This window comes from Oreochromis niloticus, linkage group LG1 (genome assembly GCF_001858045.2).
Source record: "Oreochromis niloticus isolate F11D_XX linkage group LG1, O_niloticus_UMD_NMBU, whole genome shotgun sequence".
Lineage (NCBI taxonomy): Eukaryota > Metazoa > Chordata > Actinopteri > Cichliformes > Cichlidae > Oreochromis > Oreochromis niloticus.
Genome location: NC_031965.2, coordinates 9,660,444 through 9,685,866, shown reverse-complemented (window position 1 = coordinate 9,685,866; position 25,423 = coordinate 9,660,444). Strand labels below are relative to the sequence as shown.

Below are 25,423 nucleotides of genomic sequence, written 5' to 3'. Positions count from 1 at the left end.
TGATGCATTTTGCCAGAAAGTATACATAAATTCACACCTCATATTACTTAATATTTTCTCTAACATGGTCACATGTTCGAGTTTAAAATTTGTAATATCTTTGTGCATGTGTATTTCAGGAGCTGATCACAACCTTATACATTGGCTTTTTGAGCCTGATCTTCTCGTCGTATTTTGTCTACCTGGCAGAGAAAGATGCTGTTGACAGCAGTGGCACCACTGGTTTTGGGAACTATGCTGATGCCCTGTGGTGGGGAGTGGTAAGCATTTGTATTACTTATAGTGTGTGGCCATAAATCTGTGTACACACTCACATTTTGGGGACTCATGGGACAAAAAGGGAAATGATAATGTCAGTCATAAAAGTGAACTGTGAAAGCATATATATATATATATGTATATATATACATACATATGGAGAGAGAGAGAGAGACTGGCGTGCAGTCATGTTGAAACAGGAAGGGGCCATCCCCAAACTGTTCCCACAAAGTTGTCAAGAGTTGGAGCTAAGGGGCTGAGCCCAACTCTTAAAAAACAAACCCAAACTTGAGCCAAGCCCACAGACTCGGCCATCAGATGGCCAGATGGAGAAGCGTGATTCTTCACTCCAGAGAACACATCTGCACTGATCTACAGTCCAGTGGTGGTGTGCTTTACATCGCTGCATCGGACACTTAGACGCTAAGGCTCAGACTAAGGCATGCATGCAGCTGCTCAGCCATGGAAACTCATTCCAAGAAGCTCCCTCTACGCTCCGTTCTTGAGCTAATCTGAAGTCCACATGAAGTTTAGAAAGTCTGTAGTAACTGCCTGCAGAAAGTTGGTGACCTCTACGCACTATGCACATTCACTGACCTCGCTCTGTGATTTTACGTGGCCTACCACTTTGTGGTTCAGTTGCTGTTGTTGTTGACTGTGGAATATTTAGTAGCAAGGACATTTCATGACTGGACAACACAGGTGGCATCCTATCACGGTACCATCCTGAAAATCACTGAGCTCCTGAGTGCGACTCACTCGCTCACAAATGTTTGTAAAAGAAGTCTGTATGTCTTGCTCCTTGATTTTACACACCTGTGGCCGTGCAAGTGATTGGAACACCTGGATTCAATAATTTAGATGGGTGAGTGAATACTTTTGGCAATATAGTGTATGACACACAAAAAAAGGAAAATTATAATAGTCTCTTTGTTGAGTCTTGGGATTTGGCAAGCAGTTATGATGGTGGAAGAAAGTCTCCAGAAAATGAAAGTAAGTTATTGAAATGTTCTCTAAAATGACAGAAACATGAGCAGAGCTTGCCTGGGGCTCTGAGGAAAATTCTGCTAAGGGGGCCCTCCTAATTTACCCATAAGCCATGTACGCTGTTTGAGATTGCCACACAGTCCCACCTGTCAGCACAGTGCAAACAATTTGCTCAATCTGTTCATCTACAATTGAGTATACTTATACAGAAAAGTATGAAATAAACAAACAAGATTTTTTTTCACACAGTATATTCTGTACAATCTCAAGATGACACATGAGAATGAAATGCTGAATGACTTTTTGTTATCATTTCATAAGAGATGTATGCACAGCTAAGGAGCATTTATATTCAAATACTGAATCAATTGTAATTGTCAGTCATTGGCTTTGCAAAGAGTTTCCTTTTTCCACAAGTGTAACTGAATTTTGACTTAGGAATAGACAATCACTGTCGTGTTCAGGGTGCTTTTGAGGAGTGCAATCATACTCTTACAGAGCCTGCTGCTGTAAAGCATATGTTTCATTTCATGAATGCGCATACGAAACCATATGGTCACATATGAACACATGTGACGTGTGAATTGCAGTTTCTAAGCCTTGTTGCTTGTTTGTGTTTATCAGCATATATAATTTCACTCTCACTTTACTCGGGCACAAAAACAAAGAAGAACCCAGCCATGGAAATGGTTAACGAGCAACACACAGACATACCAAGAGATGCTCTGTCCAGCTATGTTAGTAAGACAGACAAGCTAGAGGGATTTGCACTACAAGCAAGCACATCAACTTAATGTTAAGGTTATTTGCTGACATTTTTTTTCTTTCTTTCTTTTGGGAGAAGAACTGGAGAAGCTTATGTTATGGACTATTTCAAGTGCTCTTGGGGGCCCTCTGCTGTCCATGGAGCCCTAAGCAAACACTCAGTTTGCTTCTGACCTGATTCAAGCCAGCTCTGTGTGTGTGTGTGTGTGTGTGTGTGTGTGTGTGTGTGTATGGGGGGGTGGGGACCTACCAGTATCACCTGTGAATAAGTATCTTTTCATGGATGCTGTTCTGTGTTATGAGTTATCCCAGTTTTAATCATGTTTGGGATTATGGTATAAAACATAACCAGAGTGTTCACATCCCTATATGATTCTAACATTATCTCTATGAGTTCTATACTGAGAAGCTATAACAGAAGTCGTTAATATGAGAATGTCACTGCTTTGCTTTATGGTTCAATTTGCCCCATTATATGCCGTACAGTTCAATATTCAACCCTATGTCAAATTTAGTGATGCAGTTTAGCTGTTTTACAACTGAATAGGATTAAGGACATAAAGCATTCCTTATAATGTAATATATATTATATATAATGTCATAATATTTCCTAAATACAAGAAGATCTGCCAAAGATTTAGACAGACACTCATAAAAATGTGAATTAGCTAAAATAAAGCAGCACTTTAGAGCGTTTGTTTGACTCCACAATGTCACTGAAAGATACATAAAAGGCCTGCTGTAGGACATATCTGGGCACGTAGTATTATCTGTCCGGATTATGATTTTTCCCAATGAGGATGAAATTGTAATGTTTGCATAGAACGTAAAGAACGTGTTTACCCATGTCTGATACACAAAGCCGAGTGAGCAAATAATCTGCACGGTTGCAAAAGCAGCAGCCAGCAGGTTATATCAGCAAGAGTCAGGCCCCAGTAGAGTGCCTTTCCACAGTCTGTCTAGCTGGTGTTGAGAGCACAGTGACCAGTATTTGTTCAAAGTAAGGTGTGCTTTGGATGTTTAAAAATTAATTAGAAAATATTTTGTCCTTACCTTAGGTGTCCTGGTGTCCTGGGCAACTGTCTAGTGCCCTTTAACCAGAACAGAAACCCGTGTAAAATGTTAGTGAAATTATCCTTAGAAATAACTGTCAAAGTGAAATGATCCTAAACTATTCAATTATGATTGTTTTCTGAATTCTGAGATTTGACATTTCTATCCTAGCACAAATAAGATTTTGCAGAAAACCATGACTTGTTGTAAGCTGCTTTTTAGCAAGTGAAAGGTCAAATATAGACTGTTTTATCTGTACTACTGATGTTACAGTAGGAGTTGTGTGAAGCCCCTTGGGCAAATCCAGTGGGCTGCTAATACAAACAGCAAAACAAATAGTGCAGAAAACACGGGATGAAAATTTATTTTCAGACAATAAGTCACCACCCACTCGGCCTCATGGAAACTTCAGGGACTCTGATATTAAAAAATGCACACACACACACACTCTCTCACACACACATACACAGCAAAGTCAATAACTTGTCCCAGTATGAAATGAAAGTTGTTGTTGTTGTACACATTAGATCCCATGATTTTTTTATTTTTTTTTTAATCTGATTTGGGTCTGCTCTCACACACACGCTGAAAGTCAGTTTGGGGTATTTCAGCACATGAAGATGTTATTAAGAGTCCAAGAGGTGAAAAGATCAGAGCTGCAGTTGGAGGATTGGGAAATCAGGGGTCTAATGCACTAAAGACTCAAAGCAAAGAAAGTATTTGGTCAAGTAAAGTCAATAGATAATTGTGGGTTCAGCTATGGATGTGATGATACAGTATTTAAACTGTTTGCTAGCAGTACTTTCACTGTTTTTTTGCAACCATGCTAGCAAAATGTCTGTACTCTAAAACAACTACTACGGTTGTTGGATCAAGTCAGTGTTGGATACTTTAGAAAGTTAATGATTTTCTGTGCAAATCTTATAACCCCTGTCAGTACCAAGTGCAGTTCATTAGCCCAAACTATCAAGTTAATGCTAATGCTAATGCTAAAGTAAGCTCTGAGCACATGCATGGAAAGAGATGTGCAATGAGTAACTCGGTCGATTGGAAAGTGTTGCCCTGGTGCCTGTGTGCCTGAGATATCCACTCTAATTGGTAGTGTTTAGAGTGTTTATAGCAGTTTGTAGCCTAAGCTTTTTAGAGTTACTTTACACATTGTTCTTTAAAACTTTAACAGTGTTAAATATTAGCACCACAGCCTTGATAATACTATGTATATATGTGATAGAAAATAAGGAAAAGCATAATAGGTCCCCTTTAATGATAGGGTAGTAGAATTAGGGATGCAGTGATAATAAGTCTCCAGGAAGTGCATGCAAGTTATAATACTATCCACTGAAACGACTGGAACATGAGCATTGCAGTTTCACAAGAGACATCTGGAGCTCAGCTGTGTTTCCAAAAAATGTATTATTAGCAGCCTAGTTACTGAAGAGAGAGGAAAAGACGGTATCAAATTGATATTTGAGTCAGCAGATACTCAAGACTGTGGTATCAGCAACTGCTCTAGCCTATCTGCAGGGACCACGGATGTACTCCTGACTTTGATGATCCCCAGATTTTTCAACCAGTGATGATGAACTGTAGTAATGGCAGCCGTGTCTCAGGGGACCAGTGGTGTCCTTAAGCAAAATATATGAACCCCAATATGCAGCTGTGTGTCCAATAGAAATAAAGAACATAGAACAAAGCAGTTTGTGATTGTAACGTATAATGTAAACAATTGTTTTTTAATCATTTTGGCTTAGCTTTTTTTTCTGTTTAACTTTTCATCTAGTGCCTCAGGTAATTATTTAAGCTGTCCTATACTTTGGTTTATTCCAAACACATACCCTAGCTGTATATTATAATAATTATAAAACACTACTGCCGTCATTGTCTTGTCTGTGTTTTTCTGCTTTTAGGTCACAGTGACAACTATTGGCTATGGAGACAAAGTGCCACAAACCTGGATCGGAAAGACTATTGCTTCCTGTTTCTCAGTCTTTGCCATTTCATTCTTTGCCCTGCCTGCAGTAAGTGCAGTGAGAAATTTCCGCCTAACCTTATGGTTGAGTTGTGCCGTGAGGATTACAGAACAGCAGTGACTTTGCTGAGAAACATAGTAAGTCAGTGAACCCTGTAAAACTGGGTGAAAAATTGGATTAGACAAGTATAGTTTTCCTCATCGCTTTCTATATTACCCTTGGTTCAATATTCATAATAAGGTTTATGAAATGTCTCAAATACTTAGAGCCCCAATTATTTATGTTTAGTTCTAGAAAAAAAACGCTTAATCTCCACATTTAAATCCGCTAATTGCGTGTTTATGAAGGTTAATGGGAAAAAATAAATTATTCTCAACCGAATAGAATCATAAAATATCCCTCTTTGTTTCTTCCTTCTTTCTCTATCTTTCGGATCGTGCAGCTGCCTGAAAGTGTGTGGTTAAAACTGAATAATGAGAAAAACTCTGCTATGCTGTTCTTCACAGGGAATCTTGGGCTCAGGCTTCGCCCTGAAGGTGCAGCAGAAGCAAAGACAAAAACACTTCAACCGACAGATCCCTGCAGCTGCCTGTCTCATTCAGGTATTTGACCAAAAAAATACTCCCAACTGTAGCTCAGTACAGCCGGGGGATTATGCTGTCTCAGAGCTACAGTCTTATTATGGAGACCATCCTTTCATGTAACCTTTTCTTTCTTTTCTTATATGGCAGACATGTTGGCATGAAATTTGTCCTGTCCAACCAACGTATTGCTATTTTTATGCCCCTCCAGACATCGTGGAGATGTTTTGCGGTGGAGAACTTTGATTCTGCCACATTCAAGATGTTTTTGAGAAAAAGATCAAACATCCCTGCCTCTTCTCTATCCACCCCCAAGCCCAAGAAATCGGTTAGTAATCATTTTATAGATTTCTCTGTAACTGCTCATACACCCGGTTTCCCGTTTATTAGACACAGGCAAAGTGAAACTAATGTAGTCTGAAGCAACACCCCTGCAATACTGTAAATCCTAAATTCACAAAGGTTTTCATGAAGGTTTATGTAGGCTGTTTTTGTTTTTCAGTTATTATGTGCTCACTGTGAAGGCTGTAGTTTGCTGTGCTGCATTGTGTTGCTTTATACTGCAACTTGTTTCTGATGTTTAGACTGCACTCAATGATGCAAATCTGATATCTGATATTGATGCAAAAATATTGGAAACACCATAGTTCTTATGAGCGATCTCATAGTCTTTTCCGACTAGTAATGTCTAACAAACAGTGCATAATAATAGTAATAATAGAAAAAAATAATAGAAATAAATAAACAGAATTATTGTAAATAATTTCATAAATTGATGTCAGATTGGGTTTCAACCCCCTCACTCACTCTCTACTATCAGACAGGCTTAATCGACTAGTTAGATTTAAGAAAATCATCCATTACTGTAGTATAACAGAATCACAAGACTGGATATCAGATTTTAAAAAGATACACATAAAAACAAACAAGAAACGCCTGACAAGGGGAAAAAAAGTAAGCAAGTAAGACAGCCTGAAGCAATTTAATAATGATATTGATTATTCAGCATCTTTACAACCAACCACACATCTACTAATGCATCTGTTTTTAAATGTTGCTTATGTGCAGCCAGTAACAGTGTTTATTTTGCCCCTCTTTTTAGACTCTGATCCTCCTACTGTATTTCCATGTAATTATCATCAACAGAAATGATAAATTATTTAAATGCATGACAGCTCTACACTTTTTAAAACAGAGAGTGGGGGTAGAGAGAGGTAGGCAGATTATGAAGATCATTACATCACGTAATTTTGCGACTGATATGCCTTTATGTTTATGAAGGTTTACCGGCTGCTAAATCTAATTCCATTTGACAGTGGAGACTTTGGTTGCAAAATCAAAATGTAACTCAAAACGTTTTTCCCACACGGTGAACACGGTCACCCTTTTGTGTCACTCAAGTTGCAGCCAAACACTTCATTGAGCTGTTTGCATTTTCTCGAACAGGTGAAGATGAGGAAGAAGTTGAAGAGCAGTGACAAGGACAATGGTCCAACTTCCCCCACAGTTCCGAGCATCACCTTCGACTCTGTGTTTGACAGTGGAAGGGAGATGAGTTCAGATGTTTACAGCACTGTTGGCACAGGTACTAAAACCTACTGAAAGAGTGAAGAACAGTTTCTAGAAGAAAACAGACTGGTGTTGTTGTGTGGATTTATGGAGTGGTGCCTGTTCTTTCCTTCAAATCAGAATTAATACTCACATCATCACTTAATGAGTAAAGTTTTCATTAGCGGTGCTCAGGTGTCAAACCAAAAATTCTTTCATGATACGGAAAATAGAAAATGTTGAATTTAAACTGCAGATATAAGGCTGTCCACAGCAGGTGAAGAGGACAAAGTCCAAACATTAAAAATAGATGAGTGCATTGCAGGAATATAACGTGATGTTGCATTGATGAGTATGAACTGCAAGGGTCCTCTGCTGAACTTGTAAAAATCTACACAACACACAGTGCTGCTGAATCAATGATGAAGAACTAGGAGTCAAATAAAGAAGGTATTCAAATCAATACTGCATCCTGTCAGTGTCACTTAAGGTTATGTTGTGTACTCCAACTACTTTGATGAGTTCATTTTAAATACTTCAAATCAAAGCTTTTCTGATAGCTCAGGAGTAGTGCCACCAGCAGGTTTTCCCTTTTCCTATTCACTCACACTGAATGACTTTTTTACATTATTTTGCTTTAACGTATAAATGACAGAAGTGTTCCTGACAACAGCCTGAATCACGAGCTAGACAGTACAATGAAACACTGTCCTTGCATTAGGATTTAAGAGCCATTTGAAACTACTCAAGACATCTAACATTAGTCAAATTGGATGTGTCGTGTATCATGTGCAGCATGCGCACTGAATAGCATTGCACAGACGCAATTTAATATTCAATTAGAGTGTGGCTAACTTTAGCAATCAGCAGCCATCTTTAACCCTTTAATGTTAACACTCCCATTCTTGTGGTCAGTGTAGTCACAGATTTTCTCATTCAAGGGACTATGTGGCATTTTAAAGCCTACATACAAACAAATCAAAATGTGAGTTACTTTTCCAAAATATCATATGCCCCACTTTCTAACTTCCTGGTTTACAACATCCTGTCATGGAGAGTGGGGGCTGCAGCCTTTTGGGGCTGAGAATATTTGAGCTATTCTCATCAAAAAACAAGCTGAGGAACTTTTGCTGAAGTAACATATACTCACTAATTCAATATCATCCTTGAAAATGCCTCTTTCATTTTTTTGTTCATTCATTTCTCTCAGAGTGTATTCCCTAATGTTGTTCTGCTCACCGAGTAGCCTATTTTATACCTTTTCAAAAGACCATCATTATCACCCCGCTCACTGCTATATAAAGGACATTAATGGACAGCCTGATCTAGTAGACAGACCAACCAAGACACAGGAGAGGACCATCTGTTTACTTTTTCAAGGAGATAAATATGGATAGTTTTAGCACATCCATAATATATAAACATCTAATTGGACGCTACTCTTTTCAGGCCCTCATTATATAACCTCTTTCTTTAACACAATCTGGTAATGTGAAAAGCTGCTTACATGGGTGACTGCAGCACCACCAACACAACAGTGCCAATGGCTTTGCTTTGCACTCACTTCTCAGTACAGGGGCAGAATTTAATTTGCACCATTGTACGGTTCTATGCATGTCTGTGCACTTCACGATCTCTGATGCTACAGGTCTACTGCACATCTTACATTTACAGCATGATGCTTTTAACATGTCCATTTTTTTACTAAGTTGCTACATTGCCATCTGTTGTATGCTTGGGTTGAGGGGATGCAGGCACTGATGCTGGCTCAAGTGCTCAGCTGCTTACAGAGTTGTCAGCTTACACTAAAAGCATATCCTGTCTTTTGCATTGAACAATTTCAGCCCTGCGTTAACCTTGTTGGTTATCTCTGCTGTGTGGGCATTTATTCCTCTTAATTCTGTTCACCGGGTATGTGGTTACATAAAATAGATTCAAGTCACTATAATTTTGATTGCAAGAGTGGAAATACTGGCGGAAAGTAATTTTCCACCAGTGCTTTTCAGTTCATCATAAACAGAACTATCAGGTGTATTGCAGATGTGGTGTTTCTTTTTAGATTTGAAGTCTTTCTGCCCCTTTTTAATTCTCGTTGTGCTTCTTCCATCCAACTTCCTTGCTTGTGTCTTTTTTCTCTTTGTGTTTTGTCCATATGCCTGATTTAGCAGGACTCTACACTCTGGGAGGATGTGGTGAGCTGCATGTTAGTGTCCACATCCTGGTTACGTCCTCTGTGCACTCGCTATCCTCTCCTAATGCTTATTTTTAACAGCCCATCAAGTCACTTTTTGTCATTGTCAAGTTTTATAACAGCATGCTTTCTTAGTCCGGCGCCCATGAGGTAATGAAATGTTGTGTTGTTTTCTTAATGACTAATGACAATGAAAAAGGATTCCAAGTGCCACATTTATTTTTCAGTATAATTAAAGTTAATAATTTATGCTTGTGTTTTCCATCATGTATTCTTCAGATCGCCAGCAGTCCTGGACGTCTTTGTCCTCTCTTCAGTTCAGCTCACCACCTCCAGGTAACTTCAGATCTTAATGATGTTTTATGTTACTTTGTTTGCCTTGAATATACAGTCTGGCTTTCATATAAAAGATGCACATGGCCAAAGAGATGACACTCATGAGGTTGTGGATTATTGTTTTGGAGCCTTGAGTTTAGTATTCTGACCTTCGCCATCTTTACTGCTGCTTGCTTGTTAGATTGGATGTTAATTATGACCACCAAAAAAAACGTTGTGCACAAAATGGACAACTGAGAAAATACACAGCCTAGAGAACAGCCGATTCATTGGAGTATCCTTTAGTGTAATGAAACACTGAGTGAGACAACATGGCACCTTCCTGTCTCTCAAAGTGTCCAGGCCCCTAATAATGCTAATAATGCTAATGCCTTAGCAATTTAAACCCCTCTACAAATGTCATAAGAAAGAAAATTATCAGTTGGTGTTTTGTGGTCTCACGACTGCTAACAACGTGATGTTAAGTGGTCCACCATTTTTGATGTGTGACTATGTATGATCAACTCAGTAAGACCTCAGTCACGATGCCCTAGAGACGATGCACAATAATCTGGCAAGGGAAAAATATGTATTACCAAATGGATCTTGGAGGTTCCTAGCTGTTGCCAAGTCACAAAGAAGGTGCTGAACCAAAAGCCTCTATGTGATTGCTTTGGTCCCTGACTCCAGTTGCCCACAGTTTGCATGAAACATGCCAGGTTGTCTGAGACTGCAAACATTTGCTAACTACTCTTCAAATGGTAATGAAATGATAAAAGTGTGACACAAGTGAGGCACAACTTTTACTTTGAAGGGAAATGTCCTCGATTTCCAGTTTGTGTCGAGTTTGTGTTGCACTTTTTGCAAGTTTTCTTATAAAACCAAAGGTTTGTAGATAAATTAGTATCTCTGATGTAAAAGCTGCAGCAATCTTCAACCACACCAAGCAGGTTTTTGGTGCAGCACCTTCTTTATGACCAACTTCACCTAGTGGCATGAAAGCAGCTTCCAGGAACCACTCAATAACTGGATTACACATTTTTCCCTTGTGGTTCCCTTATATTGGAGGAGGCCAACGGTGTGCATATGATCTTATTCGAGAAACCTCTATAGAGATTAAAGCCTTTTCCCAGAAGAAAAAAATGCATATTTCTGTTGTAAAGAAATTTGAACATGGAAGTCTATGAAGAATTACTTATTTTTGAAATCGACTTAAAGTGGCCATTCCAGGAAGTGCAGATTTTTGGCACTGGTGTGCTGCTAGTTGCAACAAGTTTTGGTTTCATCATGTGGGTCGGGTGTGATGTTACATACAGTTTGAAGTGTTGTTACCAAGAGGACTAAAGGTCTGATGTGTTTAGCTGATATGCAAAGTAATGTTTGGCATTTCATCTAAAAAGCTGCCCAGCAGGGAGTTAAAACATTTCCCTGCATTCTGTTATTGAGAAATATCAGTGTGCTTGTCAGGGCAAGTCTTGTCACCAGATGACAACACCAATTAAGATCATTTGATTTACAGTGCATTTCAAGCAGTGCCATTCAACACCTTTTTTTTTTTTTGTATTTCACACATCAAAATCATGAACCTGTTGTGTCACACTTCTCTTACTGGTGCAGTTTCAAAACACTCCAGTGGCAGATTTGGATAATTGTGGGGTCACATTTTGTCTTTCTTTTTTTTTTTATTAAATTTTACAATTTTAAAAGACACAAAAAAGTCTGTCCTCCCAGTTTATGTGGCAAAGAACAGAAAGTGCCACCCTGCTGGCATGTTGCATTTGAGAACATCTACAACCCCCCCCCCCCCCCCCCCCCCCCAAAAAAACCCATCTGTGTCTATCCAAACGGAGTGGTTTCCTCTCTTCCCTGTTTTTGCAGGATGACTGTAGCTGTAAATTCAGATCTCTTTTCCCATCTAAATACAGCACTTTTATAATCCTAAACAGAGCTCTGGAGAGTCAAGATCCCAGGTCACACGAGGCCCTAATTTTCCCACAGTTCACAAGCCCTCACTAAATCACCAGCGATTCTGAAAGCTACCATAGGAATGTCTTTTTTTCCCCCTTTCCACTGTCTTCAGATAATGTTACTTTTAATGCAACATATGGGCATATTTTTGTTGTTGGTTATATCAGCATACATAGCATGAGTGCATTAAGAGAAATTAGAATACATTTAAATGTGTAAGTAAGTGTAAATTGCAAAACCTGTTTGAACAGGATGTACACAGCGAAACTTTATTTGCAGTGTCACTACAGACACATATTAATAGCTAAACTCTAATGAGTGTGTTTCTGGGTGTCTGTGGGTGAACGTGCAGTGAAAAGAAGCCCTGGCCTTTTAGAAGTCCACTCCCCCAGCACTCTCCAGAGGAACTGCAGCTTTGCAGACGACATGGAGCTGGAGCCAGAGCGAGAGAATGAACTGGCCCCAGCCTCCTCAGTGTCACAGTGAGTTTACCACCATAGGATTCTGTGTTTATGTGTACATTCATTTTAATGACCATGACAGGGAAGGTTTTTATGCATTTTGTTTTAGGTTTTTTTTCTCTATTTGTAATTAACCTTTGAAATATGCCAAACCCCAGAGGGCTTGTGTCTCTACTGTGTAATGAGTGTGTATCACGAAAAGAAATCACTTGCGTTTGCCGAGGCACTTGCACAGCTAGAGACTGAGAATGATATGAGGAAATGAGTGTTAAGTAACTGCAGTGCAATGTGAGTGCACAGTAAGTGAAACAAATGGAGCGACAGTTTTGACCCGTGGGACTGCTTTCTAAACGGAGGAGTAATGATGCAGAGTGGGAAATGCATGCAGCAGCGTTGTTGGCAAAGATCACTCTGTGCTCTGCTGACTTCAAAATACGTAACCAGCTGTTCTCATAGAGCAGCGCCACATCAAATCCCATGCTACATTGTGCCATTATAAGATACTACACTTTGTGTTATCCATGACGAGACAACACCAAAAATATGAGAGAAAAAAAACCTTGAAGAATGTGTTTCTCTTCACCAGGTTTGTCTTTGATTACGCGCCTTGTTACATATTTAACACCAATTTGTCAGTTTTATTTTATTTATAAGACTGGAGAATAGCTCAGTTTAGTCATTGGTACAAATCGTGGTGTATAGATTCTCACTATGGAATACTTCCCAGGAGTCATATTTCTGCAGCTGACAGTTTCGACTTTCCAGTGCACTATGTTTTGGCAAATTGATAATAATCGAGGAACTGAGACTTTCAACAAAACTGCCAAACATTTGTCACAAACAGATGAAAATTACACCCCTAGTTACCCAGAAGACAGAGCTTTTAAAGTCATAATAAAAGAAAAAAAGGGTGTGAGGCAAAAATGTACAGCTTCATAGACGCACTTTTTTGAAAATCTTTTTCACATTGCATTTTTGTTTATACCAATCACATGAAGCATTTGGAATAAAAGGAAGGGATGAGTAAAGGTAGCTGCGAAAATGTTTTCCTTTATTGAATGAAGGAGGGAAAAGTCAAGGCAAAACCTTTTCTGTTAGTAACAGAGGTTTTAATTGAACATACTGAAACAAGACCTGTGCAAATTCCATCTGACCTCAGCTATTACAGCAATTACTAAAAAAAAGGATACAAGAGCTTCAGCTCCTTCTGTTTTTCTGTTAATTTGATGGCATCTGAATAGTCAAATTATGTGCCCTGATGACATTTTTCACAACTCCAGCCTTGCTATGGTAGACCTAGTAATATTTAAGTGTCGCTTTCAGACATGGCATGACTGCAGATCTCTAAAGTGCAACTTTGTGAATTTTTTTAGCTCAGAAAATACTGGATCGTTTTGAAGAATTCTCCAATTATCAGTAAAATTAGAAAAAAAAACAGGATTGCAATCTATAATAATAATATAAATGCTAAAAAGGCTTTTTTTTTTACAAAGTTTTAATATCAGTCATTTTCCACATTTCAGCATAAAAATGGTGACAGTACAAAACGCAGAGTTCATGTGCCTTTAGACCTTTCAGAAAAGCCACAAAAAGCACTCAAGGAATGTTCAACAACCATTATTTGCTTGGGTTTTATATTTTTTAAAGCACAGATTTATATGATGAAGACAGAGTCTGTGGGCTAGATTACTGATCAGTCCTACTAATAAATATAAGGAAGCGGTTTGAAGTTACACAAAGTATAGATTTCAGCTGTTTTTGGAAGTCTTTTCTCTGAGTTCATTACATACCTCGCAGAAGCAGACAGCAGCAGAACGAGTTTTTCCAAAGTTAGAGAATTGCATGTATTATTGCATGTAACCCACCTGTATTTACTAATATGTTATATTATAAATTATTCTCAATGTGGAGACATAGTCAGTCAGAATCCATGTCACCTTGAAAAATTATATGGATGTTTACCCCTGTTTGAAAAGTCTCCTCTTAACTCATAGTGATAACAAAAGCATTGGTTCAATACTGATCATAAGTGTAACTTTTTGAACTGTCAAAGCATGACAGCTAATAATAATGAATATATGGCACTAATAGTAATCAAAATGCCTTTACTACATCAAATAGCACATTTAGGTGCCATTTAAATAGCACTATATATATATAATAGCACATTCACGTATCCCCTAACAGCTCCAAAGACATCCTTCTAGTCTTGGTAAGGCTTTAATCTGTGGGATTTCATTCCACTTATCAAATTCAGGGTTGCAGGTGGGATTGGAGCCTATCCCAGCTATCATAGCGCAAAAGGCAGAGTACACTTTGAACAGGTCACCAGTCCATCTACAGGGCTGACACAGAGAGAGACAGACAATCATTCATTCTCACAATCATGGCTAATAGGGAATTTAGAAATCCCAGTTCACCTAAGCCACACACGTCTTTGAGAGGATGTACTCAGAAAGAACCTACACATGCATGAGGAGAACATGCAAATTCCACACAGAAATGCTCCAGACAGCTGGTGGATTTGAATTCTGATGTTGACTTAAAAAACTGCCCAACATGTTGCCTCGTGACTCCAGTAGAGTAAAGATCAAAACTTTTGCATCTGCAACACACACATATATATGCAGACTACATGATTGATGTACTCAGACCAAGATAATGATCAACATTAATAAAGTTCACTGATGGCTGTTACTACAAAAAAATTGAGAGTGAAAAATATGCTTACTCACTTCCTTCAAGCCCTCTAGAATCTCACTACTCAACACATCAGGTACTTCTTTTGAAGCACTGAATATCTGATGTCACCAGGACATTAAAAACTGCATATATAAAATCACCCATTAAATCTGATAAAAGAAATGAAAAAATGTTTGCTGACTTTCCTCAAACAGGATTTTAAAAATCTTTTTCCTTTGGGTCCTTTAAGCGTAATGTTTGTCTCAATACCATTAATGTAGCTGACTATTCGTTAAGATCTCTGTTGAACATAAAATGATCATAGTGACTTTGGTTTCTACCAAGGAAGCCTAGAATAAATAGTCCAGCACGTAATCCCCTTTAAAACTGTACAGAGTTAATTACTAAGCTTGCTAATAGGTAGACTTGGATGCTTTAGATAGAACAAGGCTAAGCTCCTCTTTTTATTCTTTGTGCTACGTAAAACAAACTGTCTCTTAATTCCAGTCTTAGATCTGCTCTTTTTAAGTTTAATAAGCTCCATTTCCAAAATATTTAACCATTTCTTTAAGGATTATAACCTTACAGATCTCTAGGATGTTCACATCACAGTGTTCATTAATGGTAGATGAAAATATTAAAGAAACATCTTTGATATTCAAACGCTTCCCTTTTTTCTGAAGAAGTCACAATTTGCCATTAGAGCTAAAAGAAATTTGTCTCACTGTCTGGCTTCTGCTTATATCACTACCACATAATCCTTTTATGATGTAAAATGGATTCTATAATAGCCCAGGAGCACATTATTGACGTTTCATAGTGCTAATTTGACAAAATGTTATGAAAGCTGTATTTGAAAATCAGCCCATTGCATTGCCTCTGAAAAGTCCATTATGAGACTCTCACCCACCTTGTTATACACCGGACTTGACAAAGAACTCGCTGCGCTCCCACCTCACATACTCACTCACTGCTTTTTCAGGGTAATGAGCCTGTTAAGTAATACCTATTTAATAATTCCCACAACATAATAATGGAGGCTAAATGCCCGACAATCACTCTAAGCTTTGTGCCAATGATTTTTCGAGAAATGTGCAGACCTTGAAAATTACCCGCCTTTGTTCTTTCTGTAACTCACCTTCATCACATTCAAAGGAAGACAAGTAATAGAGGAAAGGCTTTTGATGTAGATGGAGCAGTAATAATGAAACTTAATATTTTTGCCTATACTGATAAGAGTTCAGGTATGAAGGCTAATGTCTGCCAGTTTTTTCATAGTTTCACACATTCATTCAATTAAATGAAAGAAGGGGTGTAAACAAGTGTAGCAGGTTGAAGACAACCAACCTTGATGCAAATGTGTTTTTCACAGACTCACAGAGCCTCACCGAAAAGCCATCCGGGTGATCCAGAGAATGCGATATTTTGTGGCCAAGAGAAATTTCCAGGTAATTATTACAATTTTTTTAATAAGAAAAAAGCATAATAATCACACATTGGGAAATAATTGATGTTTATGTGCTCTACTTAAAATTGCGTAACCTATCTGCATACTCTGAACACCTACTAACAGCTTGGTTTCACTAAGCAGTATTTATTCACTTCTAACATTTCAGTAGTTATTAACTAAGTACTGTACTGTTATTTACTTTCACACTGTCACAGTGCAAACATCAAATGCAACAGCAGAGATTGGGGAGCAACAATAATAAACTTTGCCCCAGGGTCACAGCAAGCAGTGGTTCAGCTGAGTTTGCAAATGAGCAGTTCAGATCAGCAGCATCATTATAGTAATAGGTTTTTGAATTGGTTGTGGAAAAAAGATGACTACATCTGGATATGAGTCCTATACTGTATGGGGTTTTTTTTCTTTTAGACGATGTTACACGTTGTCACACTTTTATGACTTCTCTCATTCTAATCAAAGGCTCAAGCCATGAAAAGATAGCTGTGCCACAGCTTGGATTGTCTCTAATGAACAAATGAAATTCTGTTTCAGTTGTAAGTTAATGCAGCATCTATGGCATTTTTGCTTTGCTTTGAACTATAATAACAAAATTAATTCCACTTCACTTTATGTCCAGCTAGCCTCAGTGTTTTTTTTGTACAAAACCCTTCCTTTTAGGCTTTGTTCTTTATCAGACAGTCACAATAAATTTTCCATGATATTTAATGAATACAAAATACTGTATATAAAGGATTAGTACTTTATATCTGGTCTCTAAACCTCACCAAACATCTGTGGAAGAGAAAGGGCACCCTCTTTCCGTTCTAAACTTTTACATTTTGGGGCATAATTTTAAAAAATCTTCTGGACCTTACCAGATCCTTAAATGATTCAAATATAACTTCAGGGGGGAAAAAGTGTGACATACCACACTTTATCATTATTTATTTAACAAAGAACCGAGCCAAAGAAGAAGCCGTGGGTGAGAAGCTAAGTATACCTCATGATTCAGTAAGCTGTAGAACCACCTTCAGCAGTAATAACTTGAAGTAATTGTTTTCTACATGACTTTATCAGTCTCTCATATCATTGTGGGGGAACTTTACAGGATTCTTTTACATCTTTACAACATTTGCAGGCATTCATTCATGCACAGCTCTCTTAAGGCCCCCTTTTTTCTCTGTAATTTCTCTGAGCATTGCACACCCTGACCTTGGGGTGAATTTGCTGACATGTCCATTCATAGTAACTCTGGCAGTTATTTTGTATGTTTTCCATGTGTGAATAATCTTTCTCTCTATGGTACGATGGACTTAAAATTGTTTGAAAGTGGCCTTGTAATACTTCCCAGATTAATGAGCAGCAACAATTACTTATCTAAGATAAGATCGTTGCTATTGTCTTTCCTCGCTGGCTTTGTATTAACACACCGCTGAATGCTCCGGAGCAGTAAACTGTCAAAACTTCTGCTCTTACAGAAGTCATCAAACTTGCTGATGAGCAATAAGACTAGTGCACTAATGTTACCCTTTTAGTTCCTATGGAAGCAGTAAGTGTGTACTTAGATTTTCACACACTGTCTCCTGAATTTTGGCTTAGTTTTTCTTAAAGACATAGTGACAAACTGTAATATGTCATGTGCTGTTGTTCACCTGAGACTCGATTTAACTAATTTTAAAATAAGGACCACATGATATTGATTGATTGATTGATTGATTGATTGATTGATTGATTGATTGATTGATTGATTGATTGATTGATTGATTGATTGATTGATTGATTGATTTTTATTATTGCTATTATTGGGCAACTCCAGGCCTCGAGGGCCGGTGTCCTGCAACACAACACACCTGAATCACATGATTAGTTCGTTACCAGGCCTCTGGAGAACTTCAGGACATGTTGAGGAGGTCATTTAACCATTTGAATCAGCTGTGTTGGATCAAGGAAACATCTAAAACCTGCAGGACACCGGCCCTTGAGGCCTGGAGTTGCCCCCCCTGTTATAGACCATCCTCTTGCATGAAAAGTTTGTTTCTTTGACAGGATAATTTTCTAAAGAATATCCAGTTTCTGGCATGTAAAGACATTCGTAAGGATTTGATCCTGACAAGACATTTGTAATAAAAGAGATGACGTTTTGATTAAACAATCTGAAACTCTCTGTTGTAGCAAGCTCGTAAACCATATGATGTGCGAGATGTGATTGAACAGTACTCCCAGGGTCACCTCAATCTCATGGTGCGCATCAAGGAGCTTCAGAGACGGTAAATGGTTTAAATAAGATGAGCTTAATATGAATTATATCCCCTGAGTACAGCATGGATATATGTGTACAATGCTGTCAAGGCAAAGAGATAAATTTTTAAAAAAAAATGAATGGAGGAGATCTAGGAACATGAAAGGGGAAGTAGAGAGAGAGTGTAAATATTCCTCTAACTTAAGGTTCCCATTGTTTCCCCCAGACTGGACCAGTCTTTAGGGAAGATAACTTTGTTCCAGACAGGTTCAGGTAATGAATCACTCCACTGACTTCTCGAAATACATTACAGCAGCTATGGTACAAACCACAGACCTAATCCTTCTGTCTTGTTATTTACTTGACTGTTGTCTGCCTCTGAAGACCGAGCCAAAGACAAAGGCAACAACTCTATCGGATCCAGACTCAACAGGATGGAGGACAAGGTGGGATTTGTGCAACCTCAGTGGAAAAATACAGTAACACTCACCAGCCTCGTAGAGTTTGAGATTCATTCTTTTCCGTGTACAGGAGAAAAGTCAAATATTTAAATCCGGCTCCATTTATCTTGCACTATAATTTGAACTTTTATTGCAGTTCACAAGGGTTATCCCAAGAGGATGTTTACAATGACAATTTACAATTCAGTGAACCCATGAAAATAAACCGTATTTGGGAATCATTCTGGGTAATGCAACAAGAGCTGCCTTTGTTTACCGTAATGTAACATGAGCCACTATGTATGTATACACATGTGGCCTCGTTTTTGTTGATTCACATATAAAACTTTAAGAGCCTGTTCCAGTTCTGTGGCACAAAAAGAGGAACTGTTTGCTTTCATGTATTTCAAAGATGCATCAAAAAAAAGAAAAGAAAAAGGAACACAATGTGCAATTCCCTCCCTGAGTTTTTATATACATCTGTGATTTTTTTTCTCTTTCTTATTTGTGATTGGATAAAAAAAAAAGATCAAACTGTGTGTAAAGTTTTTAAAGAATTTTCATTTCATAATCCTGTAATAAACATCCCTTTCATTTCTGTTCTTGAAATGTAATTCTGTTTCATACAACCATAACTGACCATGAAAACTACAATCATTAAAATAATTGGCCCAAACTTAAGATGCTGTTTGTGCCACATGGGGTAATTAAAACTTTATGAACAACGTAACCGTAGCTCCTTCGTTTAACAAGTAAACAAACCTAATTTAGTTTTAATTACTAAGAGGCACTGTTAGTGTCATAGCTGTCACTTTAAAGAATATTTGATTGAACTCTTACAGATAACACACATGGACCAGAGTTTGAATCGCATTGCAGAGTCCCTCGCATATCTGCTGGAACAGAAGGATGCTGGTGGTGGCGAAGGTGGGGGCAGGTCAAGGCTCGGACGGACCTGTAATGTCCTCCCCAGCCAGGACAGCCTGCCAAGCTATGACCAGCTATCTTCACCCTCTTTGTATGCCTCCAACACCGCCAGCACAGTGGTCTGCCCCAATCCTCCCCCGAGCACCACTGGCAGTCAGGATGAGAGCTGATGAAACCAATAAGCAAAAACCAAGTTTTTCTTCTTTTAGTATAATATAAGATATTTATGATGAATGTCTCAGCAGACCATGCGGAATATGGACATCTGTGAGAGAAAAACAATAATTCAACACTGCAATATCTCTTAACAGTTACATTGCTATTAGATCTTTGTAGTTGCCAGTTTTGAGTATTGTACTTGACATTTACTCAGGTTAATGCCAAAACCCCTGCAACCTCAACCTCCGTTCTTCCTGTTTAGCATATGCATATGTTGAAATTATATTATTTTGTAGTAACTTTATAACTCTTAGGGGCCTTACATTTCTATATATCACTTGAAAATCCCAAATGAAATGCTGTTTTCACTGTTTTCCACTTTTTCACTTTTTTGTTAATGTGAAGATTTCCTTTCTCTTATGACAATAAAAAAATGCAGTAATCATAATCATGCCTGTGTGATGTGAAGCAAAAAACTTTCAGTGTTTCATGTTTTTATGAACCAATCCTGTTACAGTCTGAGTTACTTTTTTTCTCAAGCATTACCCTGCAATAGCATATTATTTATTTCAGTAAATCGTTTGATTAGGTAGAGGATCAACAGGGGGTTCTTGACCCCCTTGGGGGACAGCCCCCTAGGACTTAAATATGGGACTCTCCACCATTTGACCTTATAACTGAAGAAGCTTCTCGGATGAGAGGTGAAACGTCTTCAACCAACTTAAAGAAGTCCAGATGCTTTTCTTTCCAAGGTCTTTAGACTATGTCAGTAATTCCTCTTCCCCCCAGTGGATAGTAATGGTACTTCAGGTGGGCTGTTGTTGGAAGTGAATTTCTATGCTATGATATGATATGATTACTTTTCTGGCTAATTTCTGATCCTGAATTTGCCTTATATATCCATAACAATGAAAAAAGTATGTAGAAGGAAAGGGGCTATGAGATGTCATAAGCAATGAGTTAAATTGCAACTAAGGAAAAACATGACCTTTTGCTTGTATTATGACCAAAGCTGTAATGAGAGGTTTGGGTGCGCCACAGAAAACATCCAGGTTTCTGAAGTGATCGTGGCAGTCTTAAATTTAGGAAGTGCTGATTTACATTGTAGCTGACATTTTACAGAGTTTTTAATCTGCATTTGTTTTTTAATCAGTAAAAGCTTAAGGTGCATATATTGCTTTAGAATCAATTATTATATTATTTTAATTATCATGTTGACTACTGAAATTTCAAAGTAAGGTCGAATTATTGAGAAAGAAAAATTAAAATAAACTTCCCAAATCTGGAATAAATAAAATATCTTAAAGTCATCACTACCAAGCCTTCTTTGAAATAACACATTAAACCGCATTCATCTTTGAGATTGTTCTTATACATTATTAGGTTTACTATACAGTTTCAGTTACTATCTGTTGGTTAGCACAACTTTTCTGTAGCAATAAAAGACCAAACTAATTATTACTGAGTGTCTATGTATTGAGTCTGCTGGCCTTGAGGAATCTCTCACTAAAACCAGTGAGATAAATATTTCAGTTACAGTAAGACATTTTTCTTTTGTAATAGGTATTTTGAAGGAAAAGCAAAAAAAAAAAAAGTCAGTATTTCACACTAAAAATGAAAGCAAATAATCCAACTAAGAGTCCTTGTCTTGAATGTCTGGAGCACCGTTCAAGTCACTGCTTCCACAAGTATTGTGCATCACTCATGTTTTAACACAATGAGGTGGAGCTGTGTGTCGTGTCCTCGAAACAGTCAAAAGCATGGCTAATACCATGCTCTTTAGACAGCTGACCTTTGAGCGGCAGATGGTGACCTTTTCCCTGCTGACCATCCGTGGGGTGTCCAGGCATTCCTTCACACAAGTAGCCATGTGGAGAAAGGGCCCAAATGACCATCTGCCTCTGGTGTGGACAACAATGGGCTGCACCCTCCTAAAGTGTGCTGAGGGTGCTTGGCCTTTGAGGCGACCAGGAGGAGGGTGAGGGGACAGTTTCATTACGGGGAGGGCGTGGATTGTTTGGGATATTGGAGTAATCTGCGTTATAAACACTCAAACAATACAGACAGTCATTATGTCCTAAAGCTACAATGAACTGCTTTTTTTATGTTTCTTTAGCATCTGCTTTGGTGAGGAAATTTGTAAGGCACATTTCATACAGAAAGAAAAAAGAAATAAAACACTAACATGCTAATTTAGCCAGCAGTTATTTGCATCAAAGGGTACAATTTCCTCAGATTGTATTTGTTGAGTGATCAAACACAAGTGGAAGTCCTAATGCGTGTCTTTCCTGCAATTTCTTCTAGTTTGGACAGTTTAATGAAATCCCAATCAGAAGAAGCCACAGTTTCCAAAACAAAGCAGTACCCTTTGCGGGATGTTTTTTTTTTTTTTTATCAACCTATGGTTCATTATGAAGGAACATTTCTAATGCTCTCAGCAAAATCACTCTAGAATTACTTGAAACAATCATTGCAGGCTTGTTAGTGACAGTTAAATTCACGGATAATGTACTGATGCTTGTAGTGCATCTCTTTCACGGAATGTAATTACTGCTGGAGTTGGAAACCTGGGAATCCTCTATCCTATGGGAACCTATGGACCCATGGGACAGTTTGATATTGATTTTTGACAAGTTTATTTGAAAAATAAATCCACTGGAACAAAGTGAATGATCATTTATCTCTAATTCAGAAATAACGCAGTTAGCAACGTCACCGAGCCTTTTAAAAGTGTTATTGTCTTTCTTTTTTCTTGCTTGTGTAGCAAGTATGAACAGGAGGCCTTTGGGGAAGTGACATTCGAGCAATCATGAGGCAAAGTAAGAATAAGCATAAGTGGTATTGCTTCAGGCACTTGTCAAGGATGATAGCAACTTTGACTATGAACAGGGACTAAGTGAAAATAGAAAAGCTGAGGGAAGACCTGGGGGTGGGGGGGTCGAGGAGTGCCAAAGGCTGATTTGCAGGTGAAATAGATGGCACGCTCTGCTTTGTTGCTATTATCCTGCTCTCAGGCCAGATGGCCTCTTGAAGTTCTTTAGAGCTGAAACCCCAACACTGCAGGAGTGCACATACTTATGCAGGATTTGGCTTTTCTAATGGGCTAATTTGGCAATTACAGTTCATATTAATGGATATAATTTAAAGCCTGACGGCACATTTCTTACAATTGTGATTATGAAATATCTCATAATAGAACCCAGAAAATGCAATTACTCTGAAACAATTTTCTTCTTTGAATTGCTAAACTTACAACCCGAAGTTTTTTTTCTATGACTTCAGAGAGAGAGAGAAAGAGAGAGACTTATTAACCTACTCATCTGTGTCTGCTGCAAAGACAGCACAAAAACACTAAAGATGTACTCTCTCATAAGACTGCAGTCATATTGAAAAACCAATAATTTATAAATCTGTTCACCAACGGACACGGCTATAAATAGATGAACATTCTAGTGTAAGAAAAAGCAGTCTCAGTGTCTTGCATATAAAGACAAGACTGACAACACGTTTGACAGCTGGAGGATAAAAGATTAAGCTCTATTCAGTGTCAGCAAACTGTCACAGTGCAAAATGTGGTGTGCATTATTTTGGATATTACAAATATGTAGTTTTAAAATTGTGTATTATTGATTTGTTGCAGTTCTTAATTTATGTCTTAGACAAGTATAGATCTGTAAAGTATTGACTGGCAATAATGCATGAGTTTCTGAATGGTTATGTCTGATTTTATCAAAGGAGGAGTTTTTAGAGATAACATTCACATTAAAAAGGTTGGATATCAGAGATGAAAATGAAACTATCGCAACACAAATTTGTTACTTTACATGAAAAGTTTCCCGGTGTTAAACAAAAGTCCACAGGCATAACATGTAATGATCAATAATCACAGTTTATTAAAACTGTAATATGCACAGAAATGTGCTACATATTCATTTTATATAACAATAATGACCTAACAAAATAGTGCTTTTTTTAAAACAAGTTACATTAGCAGCACGAGTGTATAACAGATTTTTTTTAAATGCCAGTGAAGAATATTCATAACATCCATAAATAGAATAAATATCCTAATAAGAGATGTAATCTAAAAAAAAAAAAAACCTGCTAAAAATAAATAAAATCCACCAACATACAATAAAATAAAATAAAATAATTTGTTGTGGGGAATAGGGCTCCATAAAGTCCATGAAAACATAAATAGCCATTTTCAGCTGCATGTTCATCTTAAAGTCTTGCGCAGAGCTGCTTCATGAGAACCGACGTGAAAATGATTCGGGATGCTCTTGGTGGTTGTTGTCCTCCTTCTCTTTGCAAAATAATCTGAAAATCAGAGAGAGAGATTGGTCAATATTTTGACATTAGATTTGTCGATAGGCCAACCAACAAAAGCTAACGGGACTCATTCCTGTACCTGTGATCCGTGCATTGTATTTGAGACTGGCTGCCGGTTTGGAGAGCGTCCTCTTCCTACTGTGGAGCGTCTCTTCAGCGGGACTCTTGCGCTTGTTGGTGATGTTGGAGCAGTTCTCCTGGTCGGCCCCTGCGCCGTCTTCGCCGTCGCTCGGCCTGTCGCTACTTGAACCGTGGGGATCGTCCTTCGGCCGTGCGGGCTCAGCCGTAGTGCAGACTACAGGTACTTCATCCCACTGAAACCGGCCGGGCAGCGGGGTTTCACACTCGAAGTTAAAATTCCAGCGCCGGCTGTCCTGCTCAATGATCTCCGTAAGCTTCAGCTTCAAGTCCCGACGCAGCTGGTTGTGGTCCACCGGGCCAAACAAGGCCCTGCAAACAGACTCCCTCCGCCTGATGGGCTCCATCTTTCAAATGATTAAGTTTTTTGGTGGTGATGGTGGTTGGTGCTGTCTGCCTGCTCTGCTCGATACTTGACTTCAGGTTGATATAAAGGCTAAAGGGCGCAAAACTTTTTTGTTTGTACACAATGACAAGAGACTTCTGATTGGCTGTTGGAGAGGGACAGCCGTGGTGTGGGGGTTGCTGCTGCTGGTGGTGATCAAATCACTGTGTGACGAACTCAGCTGAAACATTGGATAAAAGCTCCTGATTGTCTTTGTTAAAGTCTGTCCTGTCTAGTGGTCACCGAAGAATTTCTTCTTACTCAGCATAATTCAGTTCAGCTTTATTTTATTTATTTTGAATCGCAACAAAAGTTACCTCAACGCACTTTAAATTTTAAGGTAACGACCTCACAATAAAACAGAGAAAAGCCCAACAATCAGATGACCCCCTATGAAAAAGCACTTGGTGACAGTGGGAAGGAAAAACTCCCTTTTAATAGCAAGAAACCGGCAGCAGAACCAGAAACCGATCACACTGTGGAAGAGAACAAAGACAAATTTATTAAAATATTTATATATTAGTTAAAATATGAGGCCTCAGTGAGATTTACCTGTATATAAACATGTGAAATAAAA

At 38.3% G+C, this 25,423-nt stretch overlaps 2 protein-coding genes across 3 annotated transcripts in view; one reads left to right on the top strand and one right to left on the bottom strand.

Annotated features, from left to right (window-relative positions):
- Window positions 1–20,430, top strand: part of kcnq1.1 (potassium voltage-gated channel, KQT-like subfamily, member 1.1) — a 40,540-nt gene extending 20,110 nt beyond the window's left edge. The window contains exons 6-17 of one of the 2 annotated variants that reach the window (XM_005455725.4): window positions 120–260; window positions 4,971–5,081; window positions 5,540–5,635; window positions 5,826–5,942; window positions 7,061–7,199; window positions 9,633–9,689; window positions 11,989–12,118; window positions 16,152–16,227; window positions 18,399–18,493; window positions 18,692–18,738; window positions 18,850–18,911; window positions 19,748–20,430. In XM_005455725.4, the coding sequence (XP_005455782.1) occupies window positions 120–260; window positions 4,971–5,081; window positions 5,540–5,635; window positions 5,826–5,942; window positions 7,061–7,199; window positions 9,633–9,689; window positions 11,989–12,118; window positions 16,152–16,227; window positions 18,399–18,493; window positions 18,692–18,738; window positions 18,850–18,911; window positions 19,748–20,002 (1,326 nt within the window). In that variant the 3' untranslated portion in view covers window positions 20,003–20,430. The remainder of the gene's footprint in view (window positions 1–119; window positions 261–4,970; window positions 5,082–5,539; window positions 5,636–5,825; window positions 5,943–7,060; window positions 7,200–9,632; window positions 9,690–11,988; window positions 12,119–16,151; window positions 16,228–18,398; window positions 18,494–18,691; window positions 18,739–18,849; window positions 18,912–19,747) is intronic. The other variant, XM_019351090.2, reaches the window with a different exon arrangement.
- Window positions 20,431–24,100: 3,670 nt separating this feature from the next.
- cdkn1ca (cyclin dependent kinase inhibitor 1Ca) lies at window positions 24,101–25,054 on the bottom strand. The gene is made up of 2 exons (XM_003450797.5): window positions 24,403–25,054; window positions 24,101–24,311 (listed from the first exon to the last, which is right to left on the bottom strand). Exons 1-2 carry the CDS (start codon window positions 24,806–24,808, stop codon window positions 24,211–24,213), a joined length of 507 nt encoding a protein of 168 aa, XP_003450845.1. The 5' UTR covers window positions 24,809–25,054; the 3' UTR covers window positions 24,101–24,210.
- Between the last annotated feature and the right edge of the window lie 369 nt (window positions 25,055–25,423).